The sequence below is a fragment of the Colobus angolensis genome, unplaced genomic scaffold (genome assembly GCF_000951035.1).
Source record: "Colobus angolensis palliatus isolate OR3802 unplaced genomic scaffold, Cang.pa_1.0 Scaffold6, whole genome shotgun sequence".
Lineage (NCBI taxonomy): Eukaryota > Metazoa > Chordata > Mammalia > Primates > Cercopithecidae > Colobus > Colobus angolensis.
Window position 1 is genome coordinate 629,705 of NW_012119598.1, and position 24,799 is coordinate 654,503.

The 24,799-nt window shown below is 38.7% G+C and overlaps 2 protein-coding genes and 1 pseudogene across 5 annotated transcripts in view; 1 reads left to right on the forward strand and 2 right to left on the reverse strand.

The window, feature by feature from the left end:
• Window positions 1–833, reverse strand: part of BNIP3L (BCL2/adenovirus E1B 19kDa interacting protein 3-like) — a 25,007-nt gene extending 24,174 nt beyond the window's left edge. The window contains exon 1 of one of the 3 annotated variants that reach the window (XM_011962586.1): window positions 293–833. In XM_011962586.1, the coding sequence (XP_011817976.1) occupies window positions 293–389 (97 nt within the window). In that variant the 5' untranslated portion in view covers window positions 390–833. Of the gene's footprint in view, window positions 1–25; window positions 139–292 lie in introns of those variants that run through there. The other 2 variants (XM_011962589.1, XM_011962588.1) reach the window with 2 other exon arrangements.
• A 1,484-nt stretch (window positions 834–2,317) lies between these two features.
• LOC105526776 lies at window positions 2,318–4,514 on the forward strand (annotated as a pseudogene). The gene is made up of 2 exons (XR_001004144.1): window positions 2,318–2,508; window positions 2,580–4,514. The product of XR_001004144.1 is annotated as a protein SDA1 homolog (transcript).
• A 6,862-nt stretch (window positions 4,515–11,376) lies between these two features.
• Window positions 11,377–24,799, reverse strand: part of PPP2R2A (protein phosphatase 2, regulatory subunit B, alpha) — an 81,006-nt gene continuing 67,583 nt past the window's right edge. The window contains exons 5-10 of the mRNA XM_011962590.1: window positions 22,822–22,934; window positions 21,954–22,131; window positions 20,423–20,587; window positions 19,367–19,536; window positions 16,864–16,955; window positions 11,377–13,416 (exon numbers count right to left, since the gene is read on the reverse strand). Coding sequence (XP_011817980.1) covers window positions 13,137–13,416; window positions 16,864–16,955; window positions 19,367–19,536; window positions 20,423–20,587; window positions 21,954–22,131; window positions 22,822–22,934 — 998 coding nt within the window. The 3' untranslated portion in view covers window positions 11,377–13,136. The remainder of the gene's footprint in view (window positions 13,417–16,863; window positions 16,956–19,366; window positions 19,537–20,422; window positions 20,588–21,953; window positions 22,132–22,821; window positions 22,935–24,799) is intronic.

Consider the following 24,799-nt stretch of genomic DNA (forward strand, 5'->3'; position numbering starts at 1 on the left):
CGCTGCTGGGGACCACCCCCAGCACCAGGGAAATCCGCGCTACCCGCGTCGCTCCCGGACCGCGAACCCAAACGGCCCCCGGCCCAAGACCCCAGGAGGCAACAGAGAGGCCCGGAGCAAGGCAGGCGCCCCTCCTTCTGACAGGTGACGGGAGCTGTCAGTCACCCGGACATCCCCGGCCTGGGCCAATGAGCTGCCTTCTCCTCCCGCCTCCCGCGCCGCGCCGGTGGCGGCGGCCGGGGCGGCTCCTCCTCCCCCATCCCCTTCACCAAGCCCTCGGCCCCGCACTCACTGTTGAGGCCGGCCGGCTGCGGCAGAGACTGGCCACTTTCCTCGCAGTTGTTGTTGTTGTTGTGCAGGGGCGGCGGCGGCTCGACTAGGTGGGACATCGTCGGACAGCTGGCAGGGCTCCGGCAGCAGCAGGACCGTCTCAGGCTCTCAGGGCAGCAACACAACAAGCCGAGTCCCCCGCCCCCTTTTCTGCGCCTGCGCTGTCCCTCCCCTGCCCCTGACGTCAGGGCCCGCCCAGGTCACGTGATGACAACACAACAAGCGACCTGATGGGGCAGGGGCGTTCCCCTGCGGGTCCCGGACGTGGAGACGCGCGAGTCAGGCTGACGCGCGCGCCAGGAACGACCTCTTGCATGTGACTTGGGATGACCAGATGGGATGAGTGATGCCAGTGGCACTGGAAGAGAGGATGAGAAGAAGCGGAATGAGGAAGTGCGCTCCTGTGCTAGCGCCCGTGCCTCCTCTCACACAGGCTTCACACTGCTTCATTCAGCCCTGCGCATGCATCTGTTTTCTACCTCTTAGGACTCACTTCAGCAATAGGTGTCTTGGGGACACAAAGGAAGCCCCAAACCCAGGTGCTTCCACATGTAAACTCCAAATAAAGCTGCTGAAACATCAACCCTCCATACGGGAAACAAGGGAAGGCCGCCCCCAAATTTAATTGTTACAGAATTTTTAAAATGTTGATTACAAACACACCATCATTGTAAAAAAGAAAGAAAGAAGAATGGGAAAGAAATAAAAAAGAAAAAGAAAAATTCGGGAAAAACAGAAGAAAGCAATCACTCAAATCCCATCGACTAATCGATTTCTGGGACATGACGTGGGAAGCCGTTTATCCTGTACGTGGATGACATTTAACTATTTTCCTGAGCACACCTCCTACTTCACGTCTCCATGTCTTTGCCCTGTCTCCTTGGTTTGATTTATGAGTCACATATGTTTCTCTCAGTCTCTGACTTGTCTTTTAATTTTTTTTTCACTGTGTAGAAGCGTAAGGTTTTCATGTCATCAGATTTATCATTCTTACATGACTTGGGGAGACTTTCGCACCAAGATTATTAATCTATAATTCCCCTATAACTTTTTCTAATTTTCTTATAGGCTTAAATTTACATTTAGAGCTCTAATCCATCTGAAATTTATTTTCCATATGCTGTAAATGATTTAAATTCAATTATTCTCAATTTTGTAGCCCATTGACCCAATAATATTAATTTTAAGCCATCCTTTCTACCCTGATTTGAAATTGTACCTTTGTCACTCTCTGAATGCCCACAAAATTGTGAGTCTGTTTCAGGGCTATCTACAATACCTCTGTTAGATAACTATTAAAGTTTCTCTTCATTTGTCTTTTTCAGATGTTGATGACTAGTTACTCTTCAGATGAGCTTAAAAATGGACTTGTCCAAGATTGACCATGTGTTGGTAATTATTGAAGCTATGTAATACATTATTCTTCTAATTTTTTAATATATTTGAAAAATTCCATGCTAAAAGATTTTTTCTAAGGATTGATTTGTCAAATCCCTTTGCAAATTATTTTAAGATTTTGGTGGCCGGGCACGGTGGCTCAAGCCTGTAATCCCAGCACTTTGGGAGGCCGAGGCGGGCGGATCACAAGGTCAGGAGATCGAGACCATCCTGGCTAACACGGTGAAACCCCGCCTCTACTAAAAAATACAAAAAACTAGCCGGGCGAGGTGGCGGGCGCCTGTAGTCCCAGCTACTCGGGAGGCTGAGGCAGGAGAATGGCGTGAACCCGGGAGGCGGAGCTTGCAGTGAGCTGAGATCTGGCCACTGCACTCCAGCTTGGGCGACAGAGCGAGACTCCGTCTCAAAAAAAAAAAAAAAAAAAAAAAAAAAAAGATTTTGGTCAGAAATGAACTCTATTAATAGATTGAGTGCTGTTTTCAGTCATACCTGGAAGCAGGAGTTCGAGCCTCAGCTGGTAGGGATTGGCAGCTGCTGGCCATCTGAGTTTTTTAAAAATTGCTTGCCATGAAGCCAGTCTGCAGCCAAAATGTCCAGCAGAAACAACAACAGGCTGCCCAGCAACCTGCCGCAGTTACAGAATCAGATCAAGCGAGACCCACCGCCCTACATCAAGGAGTTTCTACAGCAGTATAATCACTACACATCCAATGTGGAGATTTTCAGATTGCAACCAAATAAACCCAGCAAAGAACTAGCAGAACTGGTGATGTTTATGGCACAGAACATCCTAGATATGTGCATCTGAATAATAGGAGAGAAAGAAACTTCAGAAGAGCCTTTGCTTTGTTACAGATTAGTCTCTGCTACGCAGGGTATCTAAGTAGTTTTCCTCAAGTGGTGAAAGATCTTCTGTCCTGTAATCATACCGTATTGGATCCAGATCTTCAAATGACATTTTGCAAAGCTTTAATCTTGCTGATAAATAAGAATCTCATCAATCCATCAAGCCTGCCAGAGCTCTTCTTTGAACTTCTATGTTGCCATGATAAGCTTCTGCAAAAGACTTTATACACACATATCGTGACTGATATCAAGAATATAAACACAAAACACAAGAATAAAGTGGATGTAGTGTTGCATGTTAAGAGATAGCAATGCAACCACAGCCAAGATGTCTTTAGATGTTATGACTGAACTCTACAGAAGGAACGTCTGGAATGATACCAAAACTGTCAATGTTATCAAAACTGCATGTTTCTCTAAGGTCACCAAGATATTAGTTGCTGCTATGACATTCTTTCTTGGGAAAGATGAAGATGAAAAACAGGACAGTGACTCCGAATCTGAGGATGACGGACCAACAGCAAGAGACCTGCTAGCACAATATGCTACAGGGAAGAAAAGTTCCCAAAACAAGAAAACGTTGGAAAAGGCAATAAAAGTGCTCAAGAAACAAAAGAAGAAAAAAAACCAGAGGTGTTTAACTTTTTAGCTATTCACTTGATTCATGATCCCCAAGATTTTGCAGAAAAACTACTAAAGCAGCTTGAATGCCGTAAGGAGAGGTTGGTAGTGAAGATGATGCTCATGAACCTCATCTCCAGATTGGTGGGAATTCATGAGCTCTTCCTCTTCAATTTCTGTCACTTTTTGCAAAGGTTTCTGTAGCCCACCAAAGAGAAGTAACAAAGATCCTTCTGTTTGCTGCACAAGCATCTTATCACCTAGTACACCCAGCGATTATTCAGTCATTGCTTATGACTGTGGCCAACAATTTTGTTACTGACAAGAACTCTGGAGAAGCCAAGATAGTAGGAATCAATGCTATAAAAGAGATAACAGCTCAGTGTCCTCTGGCCATGACTGAAGAGCTTCTCCAAGACCTGGCCTGGCTCAGTATAAACCACACAAGAATAAGAATGTAATGATGTCTGGTAGAACTTTGATTCAGCTCTTCCGAACACTGAATCCTCAGATGCTGCAGAAGAAAATCTGGGGTAAGCCTACAGAAGCCTCCGTAGAAGCAAGAGTACAGTAATATGGAGAATTAGATGCTAAAGATTACATTCCAGGAGCAGAAGTTCTGGAAGTTGAGAAAGAGGAGAATGCTGAAAATGATGAAGATGGATGGGAAAGTACCAGTCTCAGTGAGGAGGAGGATGCCGATGGCGAATGGGTTGATGTTCAGCACTCTTCCGATGAAGAACAGCAAGAAATTTCCAAGAAGCTGAACAGCATGCTCATGGAGGAGCAGAAAGCCAAAGCAGCAGCCATCAGCACCAGTCAAGTTTTAAGTCAGGAAGACTTCCAGAAAATCCGCATTGCCCAAATGAGAAAAGAACTTGACGCTGGCCCCTGAGAAATCCCAGAAGAGGAAATATATTGAAATCGACAGTGATGAAGAGCCCAGTGGTGAATTACTTTCTCTTTGGGATGTTGAACGCCTTCATAAAAAGCCAAAGTCTAACAAAGAGACAAGAATAGCAACTGCAATGTCTGGAAAGACAGACTGAAAAGAATTTGTGAGGAAGAAAACCAAAATGAATCCATTTTCCAGTTCAGAAAATAAAGAGAAGAAAAAACAGAAGAACTTTATGATGATGCGATATAGCCAGAATGTCTGGTCAAACAATAAGCATTCCTTCCGAGAAAAAGAGTTGGCGCTGCGAGATGCACTTTTGAAAAAGAGAAAAAGAATGAAGAAACTTCCCAGAAAGTTTTCCATTCCAAATGCTAATTTGTGTCATTACTCTGAAAATTTATTATTCATGCAGAAGTATTGAGTGCCTATTGTCCCTGTAGATACAAAATGAATGAGTTGTAACTACCCCTTCACTCAAGGCTTGACAGCTTAGTTGTGGGTGTGAACACATACATGTGTATTTACAGTGCAGTGTAAATAGTTCTCTAGTAGAGGTAGGTCCATATTTCTATGTAGTCACTGAGGCCTTATGGACTAACTCTGTGGGGATGGGGGTTATATATTCCTGTAAAACAAAACAAAACAAAACAAAACAGGACAATTGTAACAAGAGTAAGAGGTTCTTACTTGTATGTAGGCTTACCTGCTGAAAACAGGCCCCTGATGTACAGATTTTGGGTACATAATTTAGCTCTTTTAGTCAGTTCAAGATTAAATGACCCCCCCTTTTTTTTTCTTTTTGGAATGCCATTTAAAGGCTTTTTGGTTAAGACCTCACTTTTTGGAATGTATTTAGTTCATCATTTGAGATGACTTCATACTGGTTTCCTCAACCTTCCTTCACCCTGTATTATTTTCAGCCCACCGTTTATCTTGTCTCAATAAAAGGTTTCTAATACCAAATAAAAAAATAAAAATATTGAGGGGATTATTGACATATTTATAGAATTGTTTTCCCAGTCAGGACTACGAGATCCCACTTTGTTCTATTTTCCTTTTAGGTGCTCCTTTTAAAAGGTTTTAAACTTTCAAAAAAAAGTTTTTTATTAATCATATGCTATTTTATTTTATTTTATTTTTATTTTATTTTTTTGAGACAAGGTCTCACGCTATCACCCAGGCTGGAGTGCAGTGGTACAATCATGGCTCACTGCAGCCTTAGCCTCTGGGGCTCAAGTGACTGTCCCACCTCAGCTTTCCCAGTTGGTGGAACTACAGGTGCCTGCCATCGTGTCCAGCTATTTTTTTTTGTATTTTTTTGTAGAGACAGAGTCTTCCTGTGTTGCTCAGGCAAGTCCCGGACTCCTGGTCTTATGGGATGCCCCTGCTTCAGCCTCCCAAACTGCTGGGATTACAGGCATGAGCCACCTCGCCCAGCTTACTATGCTCATTTTACTGAAAATAGTTAGAAGGTTTCCTTTTCTCTGGTCTTACGTAGATGACATTGAAATTACTTTCTTTAAGGAGATGTTGTAATTCCCTATGGAAACATTGGGGCCTGGTGCTTTTAGGAAGATTATCTCTGTTTCTATAGGATGTTATCTTTATTTCTTATTTTATGTTGTTTGTCCTAGGTTTTTTTCTTGATTATATTACCTAATCATTTGTTTTATTGACTCTTAAATTGAATTCCTGCTTCCTAGTTGTATTATTCCTAATTCTTGTTTTTTAACAGCCCCATTGAAATATAATTCACATACTATACAATTCATCCACTTAAAGTTCAATTTTTTTTTGTATATTCAGAGTTACGTAACCATCACAGTCTAACTTTGGAACGCTTTTGTCACACTGCCCCCCACCCCCCAATGAAACCCTGTACTCACTGCAGTCACCCTCATCCTTTCCTAGCTTCTTATATCTTTGATACTTATTTCATTCTTTATTAATTTGGGTATTTAAGAATTTTTCCCTGGTCAGATTTGGTTTTTGTACCATTTCTAGTTTCGGATTTTTTTTTTTTTTAAGGTGTTCTCTGGGGCCTAACTTACGATTCCTTTTGGTGACTTCCATGTTTTTTTTTTTTTTTTTTTTTTTTTGAGACGGAGTCTCGCTCTGTCGCCCAGGCTAGAGTGCAGTGGCCGGATCTCAGCTCACTGCAAGCTCCGCCTCCCGGGTTCACGCCATTCTCGTGCCTCAGCTCCCCGAGTAGCTGGGACTACAGGCGCCCGCCACCTCGCCCGGCTAGTTTTTTGTATTTTTTAGTAGAGACGGGGTTTCACCGTGTTAGCCAGGATGGTCTCGATCTCCTGACCTCGTGATCCGCCCGTCTCGGCCTCCCAAAGTGCTGGGATTACAGGCTTGAGCCACCGCGCCCGGCCGACTTCCATATTTGAAAAGAAGGTGTAGTTTGTGTTCACAAAATCAGGTTTGATGTTATCTATTGGAACCATCTTAATGTCATTTAAGTTTTCATATAGTTGATTATTTTCCTCCCTTTACATGTCATGGATTTCAAGGGGTAAATTAATATCTTCTACTCCTGTTTCTTTCTTCTTGTATCTTCATTCCTTATAGTTGATGCACAGATATTCATAACTATCCCTGTTTATCACTATAAAGTGGTCATAATTTTGTCCTCAGTTCAATCTCAATATTAAGATCATGGTTTGGGTTTTTACTACTATTATTGTTGCTTAGTTGTATTCGCCTGATGAAATTTTAATTTTTGTTCAGTTAATTACCTTTATATATTTATATAATCCTCCTAATCCTTCTTTTTCTTAGTTTCTTTTAATGCCCAGCAAGGAACAGTAATGAAATTAGTACAGTTCCTCTTCTTCCACCTTTACCTCTACTACCCATTTTTTAGGTGATCATACCCTTCTTTTTTTTTTTTTTTTTTTTTTTTTTTGATAGGTTCTCACCCTGTCATCCAGGCTGGAGTGCAGTGGCAGGATCCCAGCTCACTGCAACCTCTACCTCCTGGGTTCAAGTGATTCTTGTGCCTCAGCCTCCTGAGTAGCTGGGATTACAGTTATGTACCACCATGCCCAGCTTTTTTGTATTTTTAGTAATAAAGACGGGGTCTCACTATGTTGGCCAGGCTGGTCTTAACTCCCGACCTCACGTGATCCACCTACCTTGGCCTCCCCCAGTGTTGGGCTTACAGACATGAGCCACCATGCCCAGCTGATATCCCTACTTAATATTTACTTTTCTCATTTTAGATACAGTTGTACTTCTCTTACTTGATTGTGGCAATAGCTACTGGATACAAATACTATTTCTTGATTTATTAAGATGATTAATTTTGATAATAAGGTAATATACTTGCCCTACCAATTATTTATTTGTTTAGAGATAGAGTCTTGTTCTGTTGCCCAGGCTGGAGTGCACTGGCATTCGAGACCAGCCTGGGCAACATGATGAAACACCATCTCTACAAAAAATACAAAAGGGCGTGGTGGTGCACGTCTGTAGTCCCAGCTACCCAGGAGGCTGAGGTGGGAGGACCACCTGAGCTCAGGGTTTAAGGTGGCAGTGAACTGTGATCGCACCACTGCCTACTGCCCTTCAGCTTGGGTGATGGAGTAAGACTGTCTCAAAAATAAAATAAAATAAAATAAAAATAAAATAAAAAGAAAAAAGAAAAACAGGAACAATGCTGTGCTCTGCAATATGTTTTACAATAATTATATTAAACTTTTGAGCATTGATTCCATAATACCACATCCAATTACAAGTAGTTTTGCCTGGTTTGGTCGTAATTTTAAAGCAAAAGAGGAGGCACAAACTCAAATGGTTACAGAAGGAAGGGGAGTTAGTGTAGTTGAGTGGAGGAGTGACTGTTGAGAGGCATTGTCATCCAATGACCAGATAAACTTGTGTACAAATAGGTCAGCACTTGGCTGCCAGTGGACAGAAAGAAGTAAGGATGAGAGGAGGGAAGAAGGGGAGAGGAGGAGGGAGAAGTTTCTCTTTTCTAGGCTGGGCACAGTGGTGGCTCATGCCTCTAATCCCAGCATTTTGGGAGATGGGCACGGGAGGATCGCTTGAGCCCAGGAATTCAAGCTTAGCTTGGGCAACATCTCTACAAAAACTCTTTTAAAAAGTTAGCTGGGCATGGTAGCAGGTACCTGTAGTCCCAGCTACTTGGGAGGCTGAGATGAGAGGACTGGGCCCAAGAGGTTGAGGCTGCAGTGAGCCATCATCAGGCCACTGCATTACAGCCTGGGTGACAGAGTGAGACCCTGGCTCAAAAAGCAATTATCATTATTGTATTTTCTTAAACTCACAGGATTCCTAGTATGGCAGTCCAGCACATCCTAACCACTTTGCTCTGTGTTACTTAACAACTGTATTACCTGATCAGTGAACCTTTTTAGGCATTGGTAAGTTGTGTTGGGCAACAAAAGTTTGATATAGATTTGGGCTAACAAATTAACATTTTCAAAGATACTGTAAGAAAGCAAAATGGTGTTTGACAAACTCAAATTATGATGCTTCATTCTGTTAACTGCTGGGCAATCGATTTAGTGAATAGAGCAGAAATACATTTCAATTCTGAAAAGAGACAAATGTTGTTCTCCTTACAGAGTGACTCAGTGATGTGACCTTTGATAGAATGGTATTTAATAATTTGTCACTAGCAAATTCTACCAAACACTGAAGGAAGAAATTATACCAATTTTGTCCATATTCAATAATACAGGAGAGGAAAATTCATTTTATGAGATCAGCGTTACACTACAGTGACATTAAAATATAAAAAAATTGTAGATCAGTATCTTTCATGAACATTGATGCAAACTACTCAACAAAACACTTGCAAAATACAAAACTTAGCTGGGCGTACCCAGATGCCAACTGTGATGTCATTACTTATGTTGTACTACTTTATTGTATATTGTATGACTTTATTGTGGTACAATGTAAGTAATGACTTCACAGTTGGCATTTGTGTTCCCCTCCATCATTGATTTCTCAAATATTTACTCGAGGGTCATAGTGAACAGTGGTTTGGGGCACACAATATCCTGTATTTGATCCCTGATTTTCAATAATGAAGCTCTTCCAGTAAAGACTCCCGTTTATACATTCTTAAAAACACCCCATCATTGCTGCTCAAAACTTAACGATCACCCCCTAGTGGTTTCTTAAAATATATTTCGTAAAATACATCTTTTATTTGTAGAGATGGGGTCTTGGTTTCTTGCCCAGGCTGGTCTCAAGTGATCCTCCCACCTCAGCCTCCCAAAGTGCTGGGATTACAGGCATGAGCCAATGCTCCCCACCATTGCCCTCTAGTGGGAAAGTCCTCGAAGAACTTGTTGCTATTCAGATTACAAAGGAGCATGAGTAGAACATTTGAAAAAACACTGAACATTGAAAAATATTAGCTTTTCCCCTTATGCCAGTTTGCCAAATTCCTTTTAGAGGAAACAGCTTTGTAGTGCCTTCTCTTTGATACACTGAGCTAGCAAGAGACTTATTAACGTTAAGCCTGTAAAGTGGGTGTTTCTTCATTCTAACACAGAGGTAAGAGGTTCCAGTCTAATACCACTATGGAATAAAATGTTGAGACAATCTCAGTTACAAACAGTATCTTTGGCATCTGAGAACACCTCAAGACTGCAGAATCGCTAAGCATTTGATTAATACTAAATGAGTTGTAATGTTTTGACCTCACGCATAATTACAAAATGAAGCAGGGCCATTTTTCAAGGCTTTTTTGGGGGGAAGAGGTGCGTCAAACCCCCTTTTTAACCACATTAAGACATACACGCAGAGCTTAAACTATCACCATCTGAACAGATAAGATACTAAAATACAGGTGCTCTCAAATGCACAAGTAAACTGACTTGATTCTTGACTACGCTGCATATGCCTATCTTTTCCATCTTTTGGGCCGAGGGGAGATGGGTTTGTTCTTCTGGAAGTGCACAATACTATCTACATTTGAATTTATGTGTGGTAAAGATGCTCAAGCAATATTCCCTTAGAAGGGTTTAAATATCACTAAAAATTCTTTAACAGTACTGCATAGCTTTCCTATGTGCAACTTCTTAATTAGCACCTTACTCAAAAAATAGTCACACACTGAATCAAAGAAGCTGCTTTCCTATCTCTGGCTTGCTGTAGACATTCCTCTAACCAGAATAACTCACATTTAAGGTTTTAAAATTCTCTTCATTTTGAAAGGAAAAGAGTGCATGGGTACATTTTTGAGACGGTGTCCTGTTGTGTCGCCCAGGCTGGAGTGCAGTCGCACAATCCCGGCTCACTGCAACCTCTGCCTCCCAGGTTCAAGCCAATTCTCCTGCCTCACCTTCCGGAGTAGCTGGGATTAGACACGTGCTACCATCCGGCTGATTTTTATATTTTTAGTAGAGACAGGGTTTCACCATGTTGGCCAGGCTGGTCTTGAACTCCTGACCTCAGGTGATTCACCCACCTTGGCCTCCCAAAGTGTTGGGATTACAGGTGTGAGCCACCACGCCGGACTGGACGCTTTTTTTTTTTAATCCCAAGAGACGGAGGGCTGCACAGAAGCTTACCATCCACCAGTTAATGGTTGCATAAACATATATTTAGACAGGTTTATAAAATAATTCTTCTTATTGCCCAGCCACTAAGTAAATATCAAAAGAGGTTAATAGAATGAAAGTCCTTTTCCTACCACAATCTCTCCTAAAAGGTTAAGAGATGGAGTATGTGCATGTATATTAGTGGCAAGAGAATAGGAAATACAAGCAACTTGACAAGACTAAGTTTATTCTAAGTATAATTTTTATTAATAAAAAGATTAACCATGGCCATGTAAAATGAGTGGCTGGGCTTAGAGTTTGCTACACCAATGAGATTAAAAAATACTTGAGAATGTTAACAATAATTTATAATAGCATTCCTTGATAGAGGCATTTTAATTTTAGCAATTATTTCTCTTAAATATATAAACTAATCCTTAGTGTCATGGAGGAGAATCATCATAGCTACTGATCAATCAAAAAAGAATTTCTGAGAGCTGTTTAGTGGTGTTATCTCAAGACATAGAACCAAACTGTAGGAAAATCTCCCAAAAAAGATCTGGAAAACTGTCCAGTCACAACACAGGAAGTATATCACTGTTGGGACACTTGTGGCAGGGGAATATCCCACTTGCAAGTCAAGTGTGAAGAATAAATAGCACAAATTAAGAATGTACCCAAGATCCCCAAATAAATTAGTAAAAGTGCCATCAAGAATTATCAGACATAGAATGTGTTCAAATACAAATTTGCTAAATCCAAGAGATACAGTAATTTTATTACATAAAATTTCTCCTGTGTGCTAAAAATGCTAACTTACAAGACATAATATTTGTAATAGAGGGAATCACGGTCGGCTCGTTGAATTCTTTTTCATTATTGAAGAATAGAACAATAGGTAGTGGACATAGAAGCACTCAGAGTCCTCTGAAATTCAAGGTTGTTACATTACGTTCAACCAAAATAAAACTACCATTCTCTAATAATATAAATGCCTGTTCATTTCACCTTTCAAAAATAAAGTCCATTTCTTCTCCATTAAAGCTTCTGCAAGACTGACAAAGGTACATTCTACCTATTAAAAATAGGAGCACTCTTCATCTTTGGATAATGTATCACTGCTTAGGGAAAATGTACTCATACAGATTTTTGAGGCAGCTGTTGGAGTTCATTAAGCACTTTTTGAATGCTGTACCTTTAAACATTTGTCTTTAATATAGCTTTGGAAAACCAAAAATAGAAGAAAAATATCTATGGTAAAGTATATTTCATTCTGATTTGATAGCAGTAAAATACAAAAAAAGTATTTAGTGCATTGTCGTCACTTGATGTTAGTTTTCTGCTATTTTATATGACTGAATGACAAAAAAAGTTCTAACTTGTTAAAAATGTTGTATAAGTCTTTGACTAGTAAGGCAAAAATGAAATTAAGCACTGTAAAAAGTAGAAATTAAGTTCTACAAATTTGGTTCCCATTTACAACAATTTCATGAACAGATAATGAGTTAAACAGATACAACGTATCCAATACCCTCATGATGACGGTAAAAAGAAAAAAAACAACTAGTAGCATTTATAGATTGTGAAATCCTTAATAAAACCAATATATATTCAAAATATGTTCATAGAGAACCAATACCTCTCCTCCTGCATGTAAAAAAACACTTGTTAAAAATAATTAACAAAAATACCAAGAAAACAATGAAAACCCATTTTGTTTCACTGTGCCCAAAGGTATGACACAAAATATTGGCTACAAGAGGTAGGTTAAAAAGAAAAAGAAAACCAGATTCTCCATTCTTTGTCACTTTTATTCAGTAGTAGGTTTTTTTTTTTTTCCTTATTTTCAGTGCCAGACACGGCGAGGAGTGATTACAGCCAACTGTTATTAAAACATTTGTTCGCAACATATACCCCCTTTATACCACTGACCCCAAACTGACTCATTTTGTGTGCTTTCATTCTTTTTTTAATATACCACCACCAAGACCGGGTGGAGGGGGCAAGGGTAAGAGAGATGAAGGGGAGGAGTCCAGGAGGCCAGAAGAGGAGGAATGCTACAAGCCACAGTAAGAATGAGCTGTATTTAATTTAAAAAAAGGGGGAAGGGGTGTACCCCACAAATGATACAGTAATGAGGATACACAATTAAATCCCATAGCATGACTGAAGGCTTTCACTGTGTTTGACGTCATCACAATGGAAGGCATAAAAAGTGGAGTAAATCAATGTTGATACAGTCCAATCTAGTCCATTAGGCAAGATGGTGCAAGAAGTCATTTAAATTAAAAGTGCCCTACCCTTACCTAAATGGCTAGCAGACATGGAGAACACCACAGTGATGAATCCACAGAGCTTTCTCCATGTAGCTATAACAATGTGTTGTCGAATGGCACACTGTCAAACACTGGAAAGGGGCGCCACAATGGACCTCTCTCTTTTATAGGAACGAATGCTAGATTCAACTATCTCAACTAAGCAGGAAGTGGGTTCTTCTGCTAGGAATGCCAACCCTAATTCACTTTGTCTTGAAATATATACAGATTGTTTGTAGTAGCTACGGCAATGATATTTTCCTTGGGGTGCCAGGCTGTGTGAAGGATTTTCTTATTGAAGTCTAGGCTGTCAACACTTATTTCATCTTTCTTTCGCTTGCCACTTGCACAGACTTTGCGAGGCTTCAGAACCGTGCGAGGCTTATTGTTTTCCCGCGATGCTTCTAGGGTGATGTCTCGCTTTGTGTTTCTGTCAAACATTCTGAAGAAATTATTGTAAGATCCAGTCATGACAACGCTGTGAAAATAGTACACTCAGTCAAACAAGCAGAACAAGAAATTGTTTTTAAGTAAAATGATTCAGTGATTAAACCATAGGAAACAGCTGCGTCAAGCAGATGTAAACTAAGGCACAGGGCTGTTGACATCAACTCAATCACTGGAATAAACCAGAAATATGGTACTAATTAACTGAGTTTTCTGCTGCTTATTCCTTTTCATGACTACCAAAACTATCACCAAAGTTGACAGCATCCTCAAGTAAAACTTCTTAGTAGTGCAGAATTATCTTTGTTGAATAGTTTTGCAACTACAGGTTATGTGATCAACCAGGCCAGGCAGCTTCTCAAAGGAGCAACTATCTGTGGAACTCACAGGTTCTAAAATGAAAGAACCCCGCATGAAGTAGCTGTAGCTGTTCACAAGAAATCAATGCTTTATCTTATGATTTACATTTTTTGGGTTAGGCACGGTGGCTCATGCCTGTAATCCCAGCACTTTGGGAGGCCGAGGTGGGCGGATCACGAGGTCAGGAGATTTGAGACCATCCTGGCTAACAGTGAAACCCTGCCTCTACTAAAAATACAAAAAAAGTAGCTGGGCGTGGTGGCGGGCGCCTGTAGTCCCAGCTATTCGGGAGGCTGAGGCAGGAGAATGGTGTGAACCTGGGAGGCAGAGCTTGCAGTGAGCCGAGATCGCACCACTGCACTCCAGCCTGGGCGACAGAGCGAGACTCCATCTCAAAACAAGACCACGATGACAAAAAAATATAAAAATTAGCTGGGCGTGGTGGCACGTGCCTGTAGTCCTAGCTACTCAGGAGGCTGAGGCCAGAGAATCGCTTGAACCTGGGAGGCGGAGATGCAGTGAGCCAAGATCGCACCACTGCACTCCAGCCTGGGTGAGAGTGAGACACTGTCTCATAAATAAATAAACAAACAATTATCTTCTCAGGGTGTTGTCTGGTTCAGATAATCACATTTAATAAATGCTTATAATCTGCTCCTGAGAAGTGGTACATAATATATGTGTGTGTGTATATATATATATTTTTTTGAGACAGGGTTTCACTCTGTCACCCAGGTTGGAATGTGGTGGCACAATCACAGCTCACCACAACCGCAACCTAGACCTCCTGGGCTCAAGCAGTCCTTGCACTTCAGTCTCCTGAGTAGCTGTGACTACAGGCACACGCTACCATGTCCAGATAATTTTAAAATATTTTGTAGAGATAGGGTCTTGCTACATTGCCCAGGCTGTAATATTTTATTAACAGAACATCATTTTACTTTTACCACTAAAAACATTTTAAGCAAGTATCTGTAAAAGTATCAGTTTAAAGGGGTGGCAAAACTTTTAAGCTGCCCAAGACACTTCCCTGTCAGTTCTATTTGCCACCCATTACTGCTTGACTTTATTAAGTATCCTCATAAACAAAACTTCCTAAGTTTGAAGCTCTTAATAATTTGGAAAGGGTCTGCTACCACTGCTTACCACATGGTTCAAATTATTATTGTAAATAAGGATTACAGGATACTGGGGAATTGTTCAAAGTAATACTTACAGACAAAGGTCACCTACTGAGTACAAATGATTATCTATTTAGTAATGTCAATTCCCAAAGAACACTTGACAACAACTTTAATCAAACTCAAGGTAATGCATGCCCCTGAAGATAAAACTGTATTTCTTTAAAAATGGCTCATGTAATTTAGATTGACATGCCCATATCATCTGAGTTTGTGTGTTTTAATGAATTAGGACATTTAGTCTGTGGCTATTTGAAACTTTAAAAAGGTATCATTAGGTCAGCATTTCTGTGGTATTCCTGCCAAAAATGTATAGCTTGAATCTAATAACGAGGAAACATTCTATAAAATAATTGGCCTGTGCTCTTCAAAATGCCAAGGTCACGAAAGACAAGGAGAGACTGAGGAACTGTTTCAGAATAAAGGAGCCTAACAAGAGATGACAACTAAATGTTGGATACTAAACCAGACTGACCCTGTTCTGTGCCATAAAGGACACAGTTACAGTAATTGGTGAGTTTTAGTGGGTCTGTGGATTAGATGGCAGTACTGTATCGCTGTGAATGTTGCTTTGGATGCTGCACTATGTTGGAAAGTGTTTTCGTCAGGAAATACTCATTCAAGAATTTAGGGTTATGGGCATCACATCTAGAGTAAATGGGGTAAATTCCCATGTGGTACACGAGTTGTGTGTGTGAGCATGTGCGCATATACCTATGTGGACAAATATAGCTATAAACAAACAGAGGATAGACCACGTGATACAGCAAACAGCAACAGGGGAACCTGGGTCAAGGCTGGCCAAGAGTTCTTTGTGTTATTCTAACAAATTTTCTCTAAGTTTGAATAATTAAAAAAAATTTTTTAATATTAAGGAAAACAAATAGTTTCTTTCTGATAATATAACACACAACTGCTAATTATCTGCTTAAACAATACAAGGAAGAACTAGTTGTAGCTGTGCGCCACACCCTAGTTCAGTATCTCTTTACTCTTCAAATTTGTTAATCTTTTTTTTCTTCTTCCTTCTTCCCTTTCCTTCTTTCTTGATGCCTCAGGTTTAGTAGTGGCACTCAAAGGCAATGTTTGCTACCAATAGAGCTCTACTAGTTTACTAGTCCTCTCATCATGTCAAAAATCAGGTAATTTTAAAAGCCAGATGAAAGAAGACATTCTGTAAGTTCTATTATCCTTTGTAACACGTAACACCATGAAATCGGAATCATATTAAGCTCTGTGATAAAACTGTTCAAGTATCTCTAATTACTGTAAATGTCAGTTTAATTCCAAAAATTATGTTTTACTACTTTCTGTTCTACTGGAACATAGTGGCAAATAAACAGACAACTAAAAGACTCAAAGACTGACTTTATCTTTAAATAACGGTAACATTTTACTAAAAATGAATACTAAAAAGGAATTACACTACAGCAAAACTGGAAATTACAAAAAGCAAAGGATAACTACTCCTAATATTTTAACCATATATATTATGGTTAACATCATGCATAAGTTACATATGAAAGACCACTTCTATGAGGTATTAAGGTAGCATCTGGAAAACCTGATGTCTCTAACAATTCAAATGAATTATCTGCCGCCTGAATGTTTCTAAAACAGTTTAATGGTAGAATAACAACCAAGCTGAAGCTTCACTGTTTTAATGATTAGCATGTCAGAAATGTGATCTGGTTCATAAGAGAAAATTCTAGACATTTAAATAATTTAGATTACCTAGAATTTGTGTACTTTTATATTTACTAGTGAAATACAATGCTTAATTTTTATCTGCCAGTACGGCCATGCTATATCTAAGATTAGTAAATTTATTTCAAGGAATCCCTAGAGACAAATGAAGTTAGGACCTGGAATGAAATAGTTAAATTTCTTTTCTTTATAAAATTCATATTTGAGAGGTTTGACTTAAAATCAATTACCTGTCAGATCCATTCCAACAACATTCAAATTTGTCAAATATGCAGTCATTTTCATACAGTGAACAGAGTTTACTTCTGAGGTATTCATGCACCTGGGGAAAAAATACAAATATACTGCACTGAAATTAGGAAAATGATTTAACAAGTCCGTATTTTTAAAAAGAAAAAAAGGGCATATACAGACACACAAACAAACCTTTCAAACCTATTAATCTCAATCTTCTCAGTAACAATATAGGCATTTTGTCCTTTTACAAAACACACAAGCCCTTCAGGGAGGCACATTTTCCTACTGGTATGACAAAGGAAAACTCCATTCTGGGCATGGCACACATAACCTTTATAAGCCTGAATAAAACATTCAGGCCAAAAACACTTGAAAATGGCACAGTTAAGAGACTAATAAAAGAACATTACAGCAATATCTGAATATCACTATTCTTGGCTTTCAGTCCATTAACTACTGATAACAACACTGGAACTGTGCCTATTTCTTTCTTAAATACCATTTTCTGGGCATAAATTTGACTGAAGCCTGTATTTCCAATTATAAATGCACATGTATGCATAGTGTAACCATGCCTTGGTTTGATGATAAATTATATGGTTATCCTGGGCATATATTATTAAAAATTTGATTGTACCATATATTACTTATACAATGTCAAAAGCAAACAAAGCTGTGCCTCTATTTTTTGAATTATACAATTCTGTATTTACTAAGGTCAAAAAAGGATAAACTAGAAATAAATCTCATATTTAAAAAGTAGCCTGAGAAATATGACATATTTCAACATTAATATTAATTACAAAGAAAAGTTCCAAAGTATTTGTTGTAACTCAAAGGAAAAAAGAAGTGTCTATATTTCACCATCTCTTTTTAAGGAGCTACTTAAGGAGAAATGACAGAAATGAGTAGGTACCTTCTAAATGCTTAGAATTCTCTATTCTATATGAAACAATCTAAACTTAAACAGTGTCCATTTTAACTTTAAATATAGAGGAATGATTCAGGCCATGTCTCTGTGACATAAAGTGAAAATCTGTAATACAGAGGAATAGCAACTCATGTGGGGTCAGGACCAAAACTGAGCATGTAACACAAAAAAATCAGTAAGAAAAAAATACCCTTCAATCACACAAAACTTGGGAAGATGCTGGTACAAATTCAATAAAAATAGTTTTATCTATATAAGATACGTTTGCCTATAATGTGACTACTTTTAATCACTCCAACTGATTATAGGTAGAAAAGTAGCAAATCAGGTAAAATTAGGTACATCATAATTTAGCAACATTTTAGAATGCATGTTACAGGGTTTCTCACTATACATCAGTATGAAGCTAAGGTTCAAATCAATTCTTCTCAATGGGAATGAAATGGTGGTGAGGGTAACTAGATGTATCAATCTTGGCAGTTACACAAACATAAGTCTTTTTTCAGTGTACATGAGGGATCGGTTCCAGGAACCCCAGGGATGCCCAAATCTGCAGTTAGCCCTGCGGAACCCACACATGAAGTTTTGGCTCTCCATATATTTGAGGGGTTTGCATCCCTCAAATACTGTATTTTCAAATGTGCATTGGTTGAAAAAAAAAATCTGTATGAGTGAACTCATGCAGTTCAAATCCGTGTTGCTCAATAGTGAACTATATTTTGAAAAGCAAAGCAGTATTTTGTCTTTTTGGCTTTTGTTTCAGTGCAGTATTTATTTTGAAATTTCACATATCAAAAACAATCTTGGTTTGTTTGTCAGAGGATTTAAAAGTTTGAGAAACATACTTCCAAGTCTACTGAGAATATATAACATAAAGAAAGTATATGTATAAAATAGAGTTAAGTGATTTCAACACTGCAGTCTAGGGCCTAGTACAGGTTTGTGCTGGCCCTCACCCTGTTCCAGACTGTGTACTTCATTCTGTTTGATGTAGTGGACACAGATAAATAGTACTGGCTGGCTGATAAGAGAATCAAGAACTGATATCCAACAACGGATAGGCAACTCCTAAAGCCATCTGCTAAGGCTTTCAAGTCCTTCTCCTTTAGCTGAAGACAACAGTTATCTGCCAAAAGGCAGAACACCAGTCCATTTGACTTGGCACACCAAGTTTAATCTCTAGTTGAACTACTCCCACAACCTGAGCAGATGCACCTCTACTAGGACTGGCCATTTTCCCCAATCCTCTTCCTGCCCAGACCTTAATGAGGGGTGCTCTTCCTTCCTCACTTTAAATGTACATAGCGGCAGGAAAAAAAAAATGTCAATACTGAACCAAATGGGTAAATCACACTTTAACTGCAAACTCAAGAGAAGATACAACCTATGTAAGTATACATACATTTAACATAAGGAAAAGCAACATACTCATAGATCCCTGAGGGAAAAGGCCTAATGGTGAACCAACACCATACAGGGATTAAAACCTAGTAACAAAATCCTTCTCTATAAACACTTCAAAGTAAACAGGGTATATGCTCATTGAAAGAAAAAACTGCAAATACCTGGTATGTTTCCACAGGCCTGTTTTCCATATTTAAGTCCCAAATTTTGACTGACAAATAGTCTCTAGTCATCATATATCGACCACTATGGCTGAATTTTACATCCGAAATAGAGGAGATGATTTCGGAAAAAAATGACCTGTTACTGGGATCTTCAGGTTCTTCAAACACTAAAAACAAAACAAAACAACACAAAAAGGGCAAGGTACAATATTCTGGCTTGGACAAAGCATTTCCTAAACAACCATTCACAAACTCCCTACAAGTGAGGTAAAATACCAGGCTAATAAAGAACTGAAAAACATCTCTCTGGCTAGTTTTCTCCTGAAAGCTTCTTAGGATAATTGAATATTGAAGTTGAAGATGTGTAAGTATTCAGTATACTTCCAGTCATGACTAATTTAGAACCAGACTCACCTGGGACTTCTGACTTCAGTGCACCAGGTTTATTGGTATATTCCTGCAATATGCCTCACTCACTGCCTATATTCACCATGAGAAACACACCATCTTCGCCCATCCCAAATTCATACCAGGATTTTATTTTCTAGTAGCCAGGTAAAATTTATTGTGGTAACAGGCATGTATCAATTTTCATGAGTTAATATTCAACAAGACAAGAATACTGTATCCTGAAGTTTTTAAACCAAAGTTGTTTTTGTTTTTTTAAGCCAAGGAAACCTCTTCTCAGAAGAAATCTTCCTAAAAAGCTCAAAATAGGAAGGGAGGATGGGAAAGAAAGGAGCAGCTCTACTTGAATACGAGGTTAGAGAGCCCAACCACAAGTTACCAAACAACAGCAGCATTCCACGAGAAATACATTCCTTGTCTATATTATCAAAAGACATGCCCCCCAAGAGAGCTTGACTATACATGCTTCCAGGGAATAACCTGGAAGGCCTCATGAGGAGGTAGGCAGATTACCAAGGGTACAAGTGGCTCTGGACACACAGGTTTAAGACTTGTAAACCTCTGTAATTGTACTTATCATATCTGAGGCTTATTTCAGACAAACAGAATATGTAATCATTTTAAGGAAAGATACAACAAACTTACATTTAGAATGTCTATCACAGAGGGCAGATGCTCTCATGTCACATAGCCGAATAGTTCCTTTACTGCTGCTGTATACAAATGTGTTACAGCTGTTTGGATGAAATTCTGCTGCTGTAATCACCTCTGTCAGCTCTTCCATATTGGCAGGCTTGATATCCACAATGTCTAGATAACATTTTATTAAGGAATTTCCACTTAGAAAAAAGGGCAAATATAATTCTACATTTCTCAAACCTAAAACCCATTCACGGACCTAAGCAAAAGTATTAATTCTGAATTGTACTCCACTGTTTTTATTAGTATAAATTCCAAAGGGATTAAAACTTTTTTTTTAGACAGAGTATCACTCTGTCACCCAGGGTGGAGTACAGTGGCACAATCTCAGCTCACTGCAGCCTCCGATTCCCAGGTTCAAGTGACTCTCCTGCATCAGCCTCACGAGAAACTGGGATTACAGGCGCACACCACCACACCCGGCTAATTTTTTATTTTTTTTCTCTATTTTTGGTAGAGACGGGGTTTCACTATATTGACCAGGCTGGTCTCGAACTGCTGACCTCATGATCCACCAGCCTCGCCTCGGCCTCCCAAAGTGCTGGGATTATAGGCGTGAGTCACTGTGCCCGACCTCAATAGAATATTATTGACCCAATCATGCATCATGACTTGAGTGAATTTCTTTTTCTAATCTTAATGAGACTAAAATATATATATATATATATATTTTTTTTTGAGACAGAGTTTCATTCTTGTTGCCCAGGCTGGAGTGCAATGGCACAATCTCAGATCACTGCAACCTCTGTCTCCCAGGTTGAAGCAATTCTCCTAACTCAGCTGAGACTATAGGCACGTGCCACCATGCCCAGCTAATGTTTTGTAGTTTTAGTAGAGATGGGGTTTCACCGTGTTGGCCAGGCTGCTTTTGAACTACTGACCTTAGGTGATCCACCTGCCTTGACCTCCCAAAGTGTTGGGATTACAGGCTGAGTCACTGCGGCTGGCCGAGACTATTTTTACAATAAAAAATTCAAACACAATACTCCACAAATTTGATTAGAAGAAAAAAAAATTTTTTAGAGACAGGGTGTTGCTCGGTCATCCAAGCTGGAGTGTAGAAGCATGATCAAGCTCACTGTAACCTTGAACTCCTGGCCTCAAGTGATCTTCCCACCTCAGCCTCCCAAACCGCTGGGATTACAGGCATGAGCTACCATGCACAGACCTCACAAATTTGATTTTTAAAACAAAAACCTGTATTATAAAAAAAATTCCTATTTCCATAGATACAAGACAAATTCCTTAAAATTCCATGACTCCAATTTTAAAATAATACATTATGCCCTTTATGTTTAGCAAATAACTTTTTCCAGTATTTCACTACTCATATACAAAGAAAAAATAAGTTGCCATACATATATGTATATAGACTATAAAAAAGAAGGAATGAAATTCATTAAGGAGAGATGAAATAAATCCAATATGGGCACAACATGCCTTCTTCACCAAACACCAAAGAAAACCAAATGGATACTAAAACTCCTGTCTGTAATTTCCAGATGCCAAAGATTAATCCGCAAATCATCTGCAGATAAATATGTTTCATAATCACTATTAATAGAAATTGAGTTGATGTGATATGTATGAGCATTGGCAAATATTCTTCGTGGACTGGCCTCAACCATTAGATCCATAGGCCTAAAGACTGGCACCTGTCAATAAGACACATGAAAAAAAGAAGTTACAAAAGGTTCAGTTACAAATAGCAATTAAGATACAGAAAACTTCATTATTTTAGTTTTTGAGAACATAAAATAGAACAATATTACATAGATTTAGTTTTAAAAAGCAACTGATGTTGATCCTTTCAAATGCTGAAGAAAAATGAACAATGTAGATAATATATCTTCTTTTACTGGCAGCAATACTATTAGAATTTGCAGTTCTTAGTTCCAATATTTTGCTTGAAAGACATGCCAAGTTAATAAATGTTTATGGTTCAAGTTAAAGAGGCTAAAAAAAAATTAACCCATAACATCTAACTTTGGGTATTTTTTAGCTACAATTAGAAGATTTGATCTATATCTACTTTTTTGATTTCCAAAGAAAATTTATCTTGAAACTTGACCATGTAGTAGCTAACATGACAAACCAGAGATGAAGTCTGATAGCGTGAAACACTGTCTTGTGTTTGAGTCCTGCTTCTATCCCTGGCCAAAGTGAGACCTCTATGTAGGTCAGTTTCTATGTTTAAATGAGTTACTCAACATTCTACCTGATTACAGAATTATTGGGAAAGGGGAGACAGACTATAATTATTCCTATTCAAGCTCTGCTCAGGATTTGGGCTATATAGTATGAATACAAACACTATCTGTGACATTTTATTCTTATGTACTTACTCGTAGTGTAGTAACTGTAGTAGGATCTCTATACCTTCCATCTTCCTCTTTCAGGTTATACCCTTCTGGTCTTTTGTCCCTTTCACTGATTTTCCATAATTTTATTGTTTTATCTGGGAAGAAAATAAAGCAAGTCCTTAAAATAAAAGGGTAGTACTGAAGAAGAAAAACATTTTAAGGCATTTAAAATATGCTATTTCACATTTCACCTAAAAGGATTCCATGGAAAAAAAAAAACAAAAACCCTAAGCTGACTTACTAAAAAATGTCCTATTATCAGCTGAATACCACACACACATAGAAATAAAGTACAAAGATCACAAATTTATACATTAGTGGCACTCATATAAATTCCATGTGATAGTCAAATCAAGTCAGACAGGTCTCTATCCCTATCCCTTAGAAGTAATTAAAGCTAGAGGGAAAAACTTGATATGCACGTGTGGTATATGCAAACACATGTATGTCTATACATACATGTACACAAATACTCTATATGCTCAGTATTGAATTTCGTATCAGGGTTCAGAAGTAGGAAACAGGGCCTGAAGAAAACTGATTAAAAGCATACATCCCCAAGTCCTTCAAGAAGAAACCAAATTCCTAGGTATCAAGGATATATAAAATGGCATCTGTTTAAAAACAAACTTTTGTTTTACAATTAAGTTCAGATTTACAGAAAAGTTACAAGAACTGTAGTGTTCCATATATCCTTTACCCAGTTTCTTCTGTCAACATCTTACACAACCGTGGTACGTGTGTCAAAACTAAGACATCGACTTTGTATATTACTATTAACTCAACTACAGACTTCATTTGGAGATTTAACCAGGTTTTCCACTAACATTCCCTTTCTGTTCCAGAATTGAAACAACACTGCATTTAGTCATCAAGTTTCCTTAGTCTCTCTGCCTTTAAGTTTCTCAGGCTCTCCTTATTTTTCTTGATCTTGACAGTTTTGAGTATTGGCGGTGAGGTACTTTCTAGAAAGCATATCCCTCAACTGGATTTGCCTGCTGTTTCCTCATGATCAGACTGGGACCATGGGTTTTCACGAAAAGAACAGAGAGGTGAAGTGACTTCTCACAGCACTGTTCAAGGGCATACAGCAGTATCAACATGACTTACAGCTGGTGGTGTTAACTTTGGTCATTTGGTTAAGACAATGTTTGCCAGGCTTCTCCACTATACAATGACTCTTTCACCCTTGCCATATTCTATTCTTTAGAAGTGAGTCACTAAATCCATCCTGTACTTAAAGGGAGAAGTAAGTTATACTCCCTGTAGGGAAGAGTATGTATCCACGTCTTATTTAGAATTCTCCTGCAGGAAGCATCCCTTCTCTCCATTTATCCATTCAATTGTTTATTTGTATCACTATAAGCTCATGCATGTTGTTTTAAAACTGTTATAATCGTAAAAGAACATTCTTATAGGAAAGCATCATATTCCTAATGATCTTTCATAAGCAAAATGGTATAAAAAATTATTTAAAACAGTATATAAAGCCATTTTATAAAAACAGTTAAAAACAATTCAGAGAGATGCCAGTGACTCTAGCCTGGTAGTCTCTGTATCGTAGAGAAGAATGACAGTTGCCTCTAAGGATGCCCTTCCCAATGTTGAAGTGTAAACAGAGAAAAGCTGCTAACTTTAATAATCTGTAATCTACTATTTCTTCTAAGCCCTATGTGATCTTGCTTATAATTTTCTTGTACTTCAGTCATACATGTTCTATGTGTTAGTTTATATATGTATACAATTTATAGATAGGTATGAGCCTAGCCTAAATCTGTATTTTGAGAAGTATCTGTTCTAAATACTTGCAAAGTATTTGTGATGAGGATGACAACACCCCCACCCCCTCGTCCAGTTGTCTTGTGGCCTGTTTAAATCCATCCTCCTTATTAAAGATCCAAATAAAGAAACCACAATGTACTTATGAAACTTTCAGATGAGATGAAATTAGTTTGTGGTA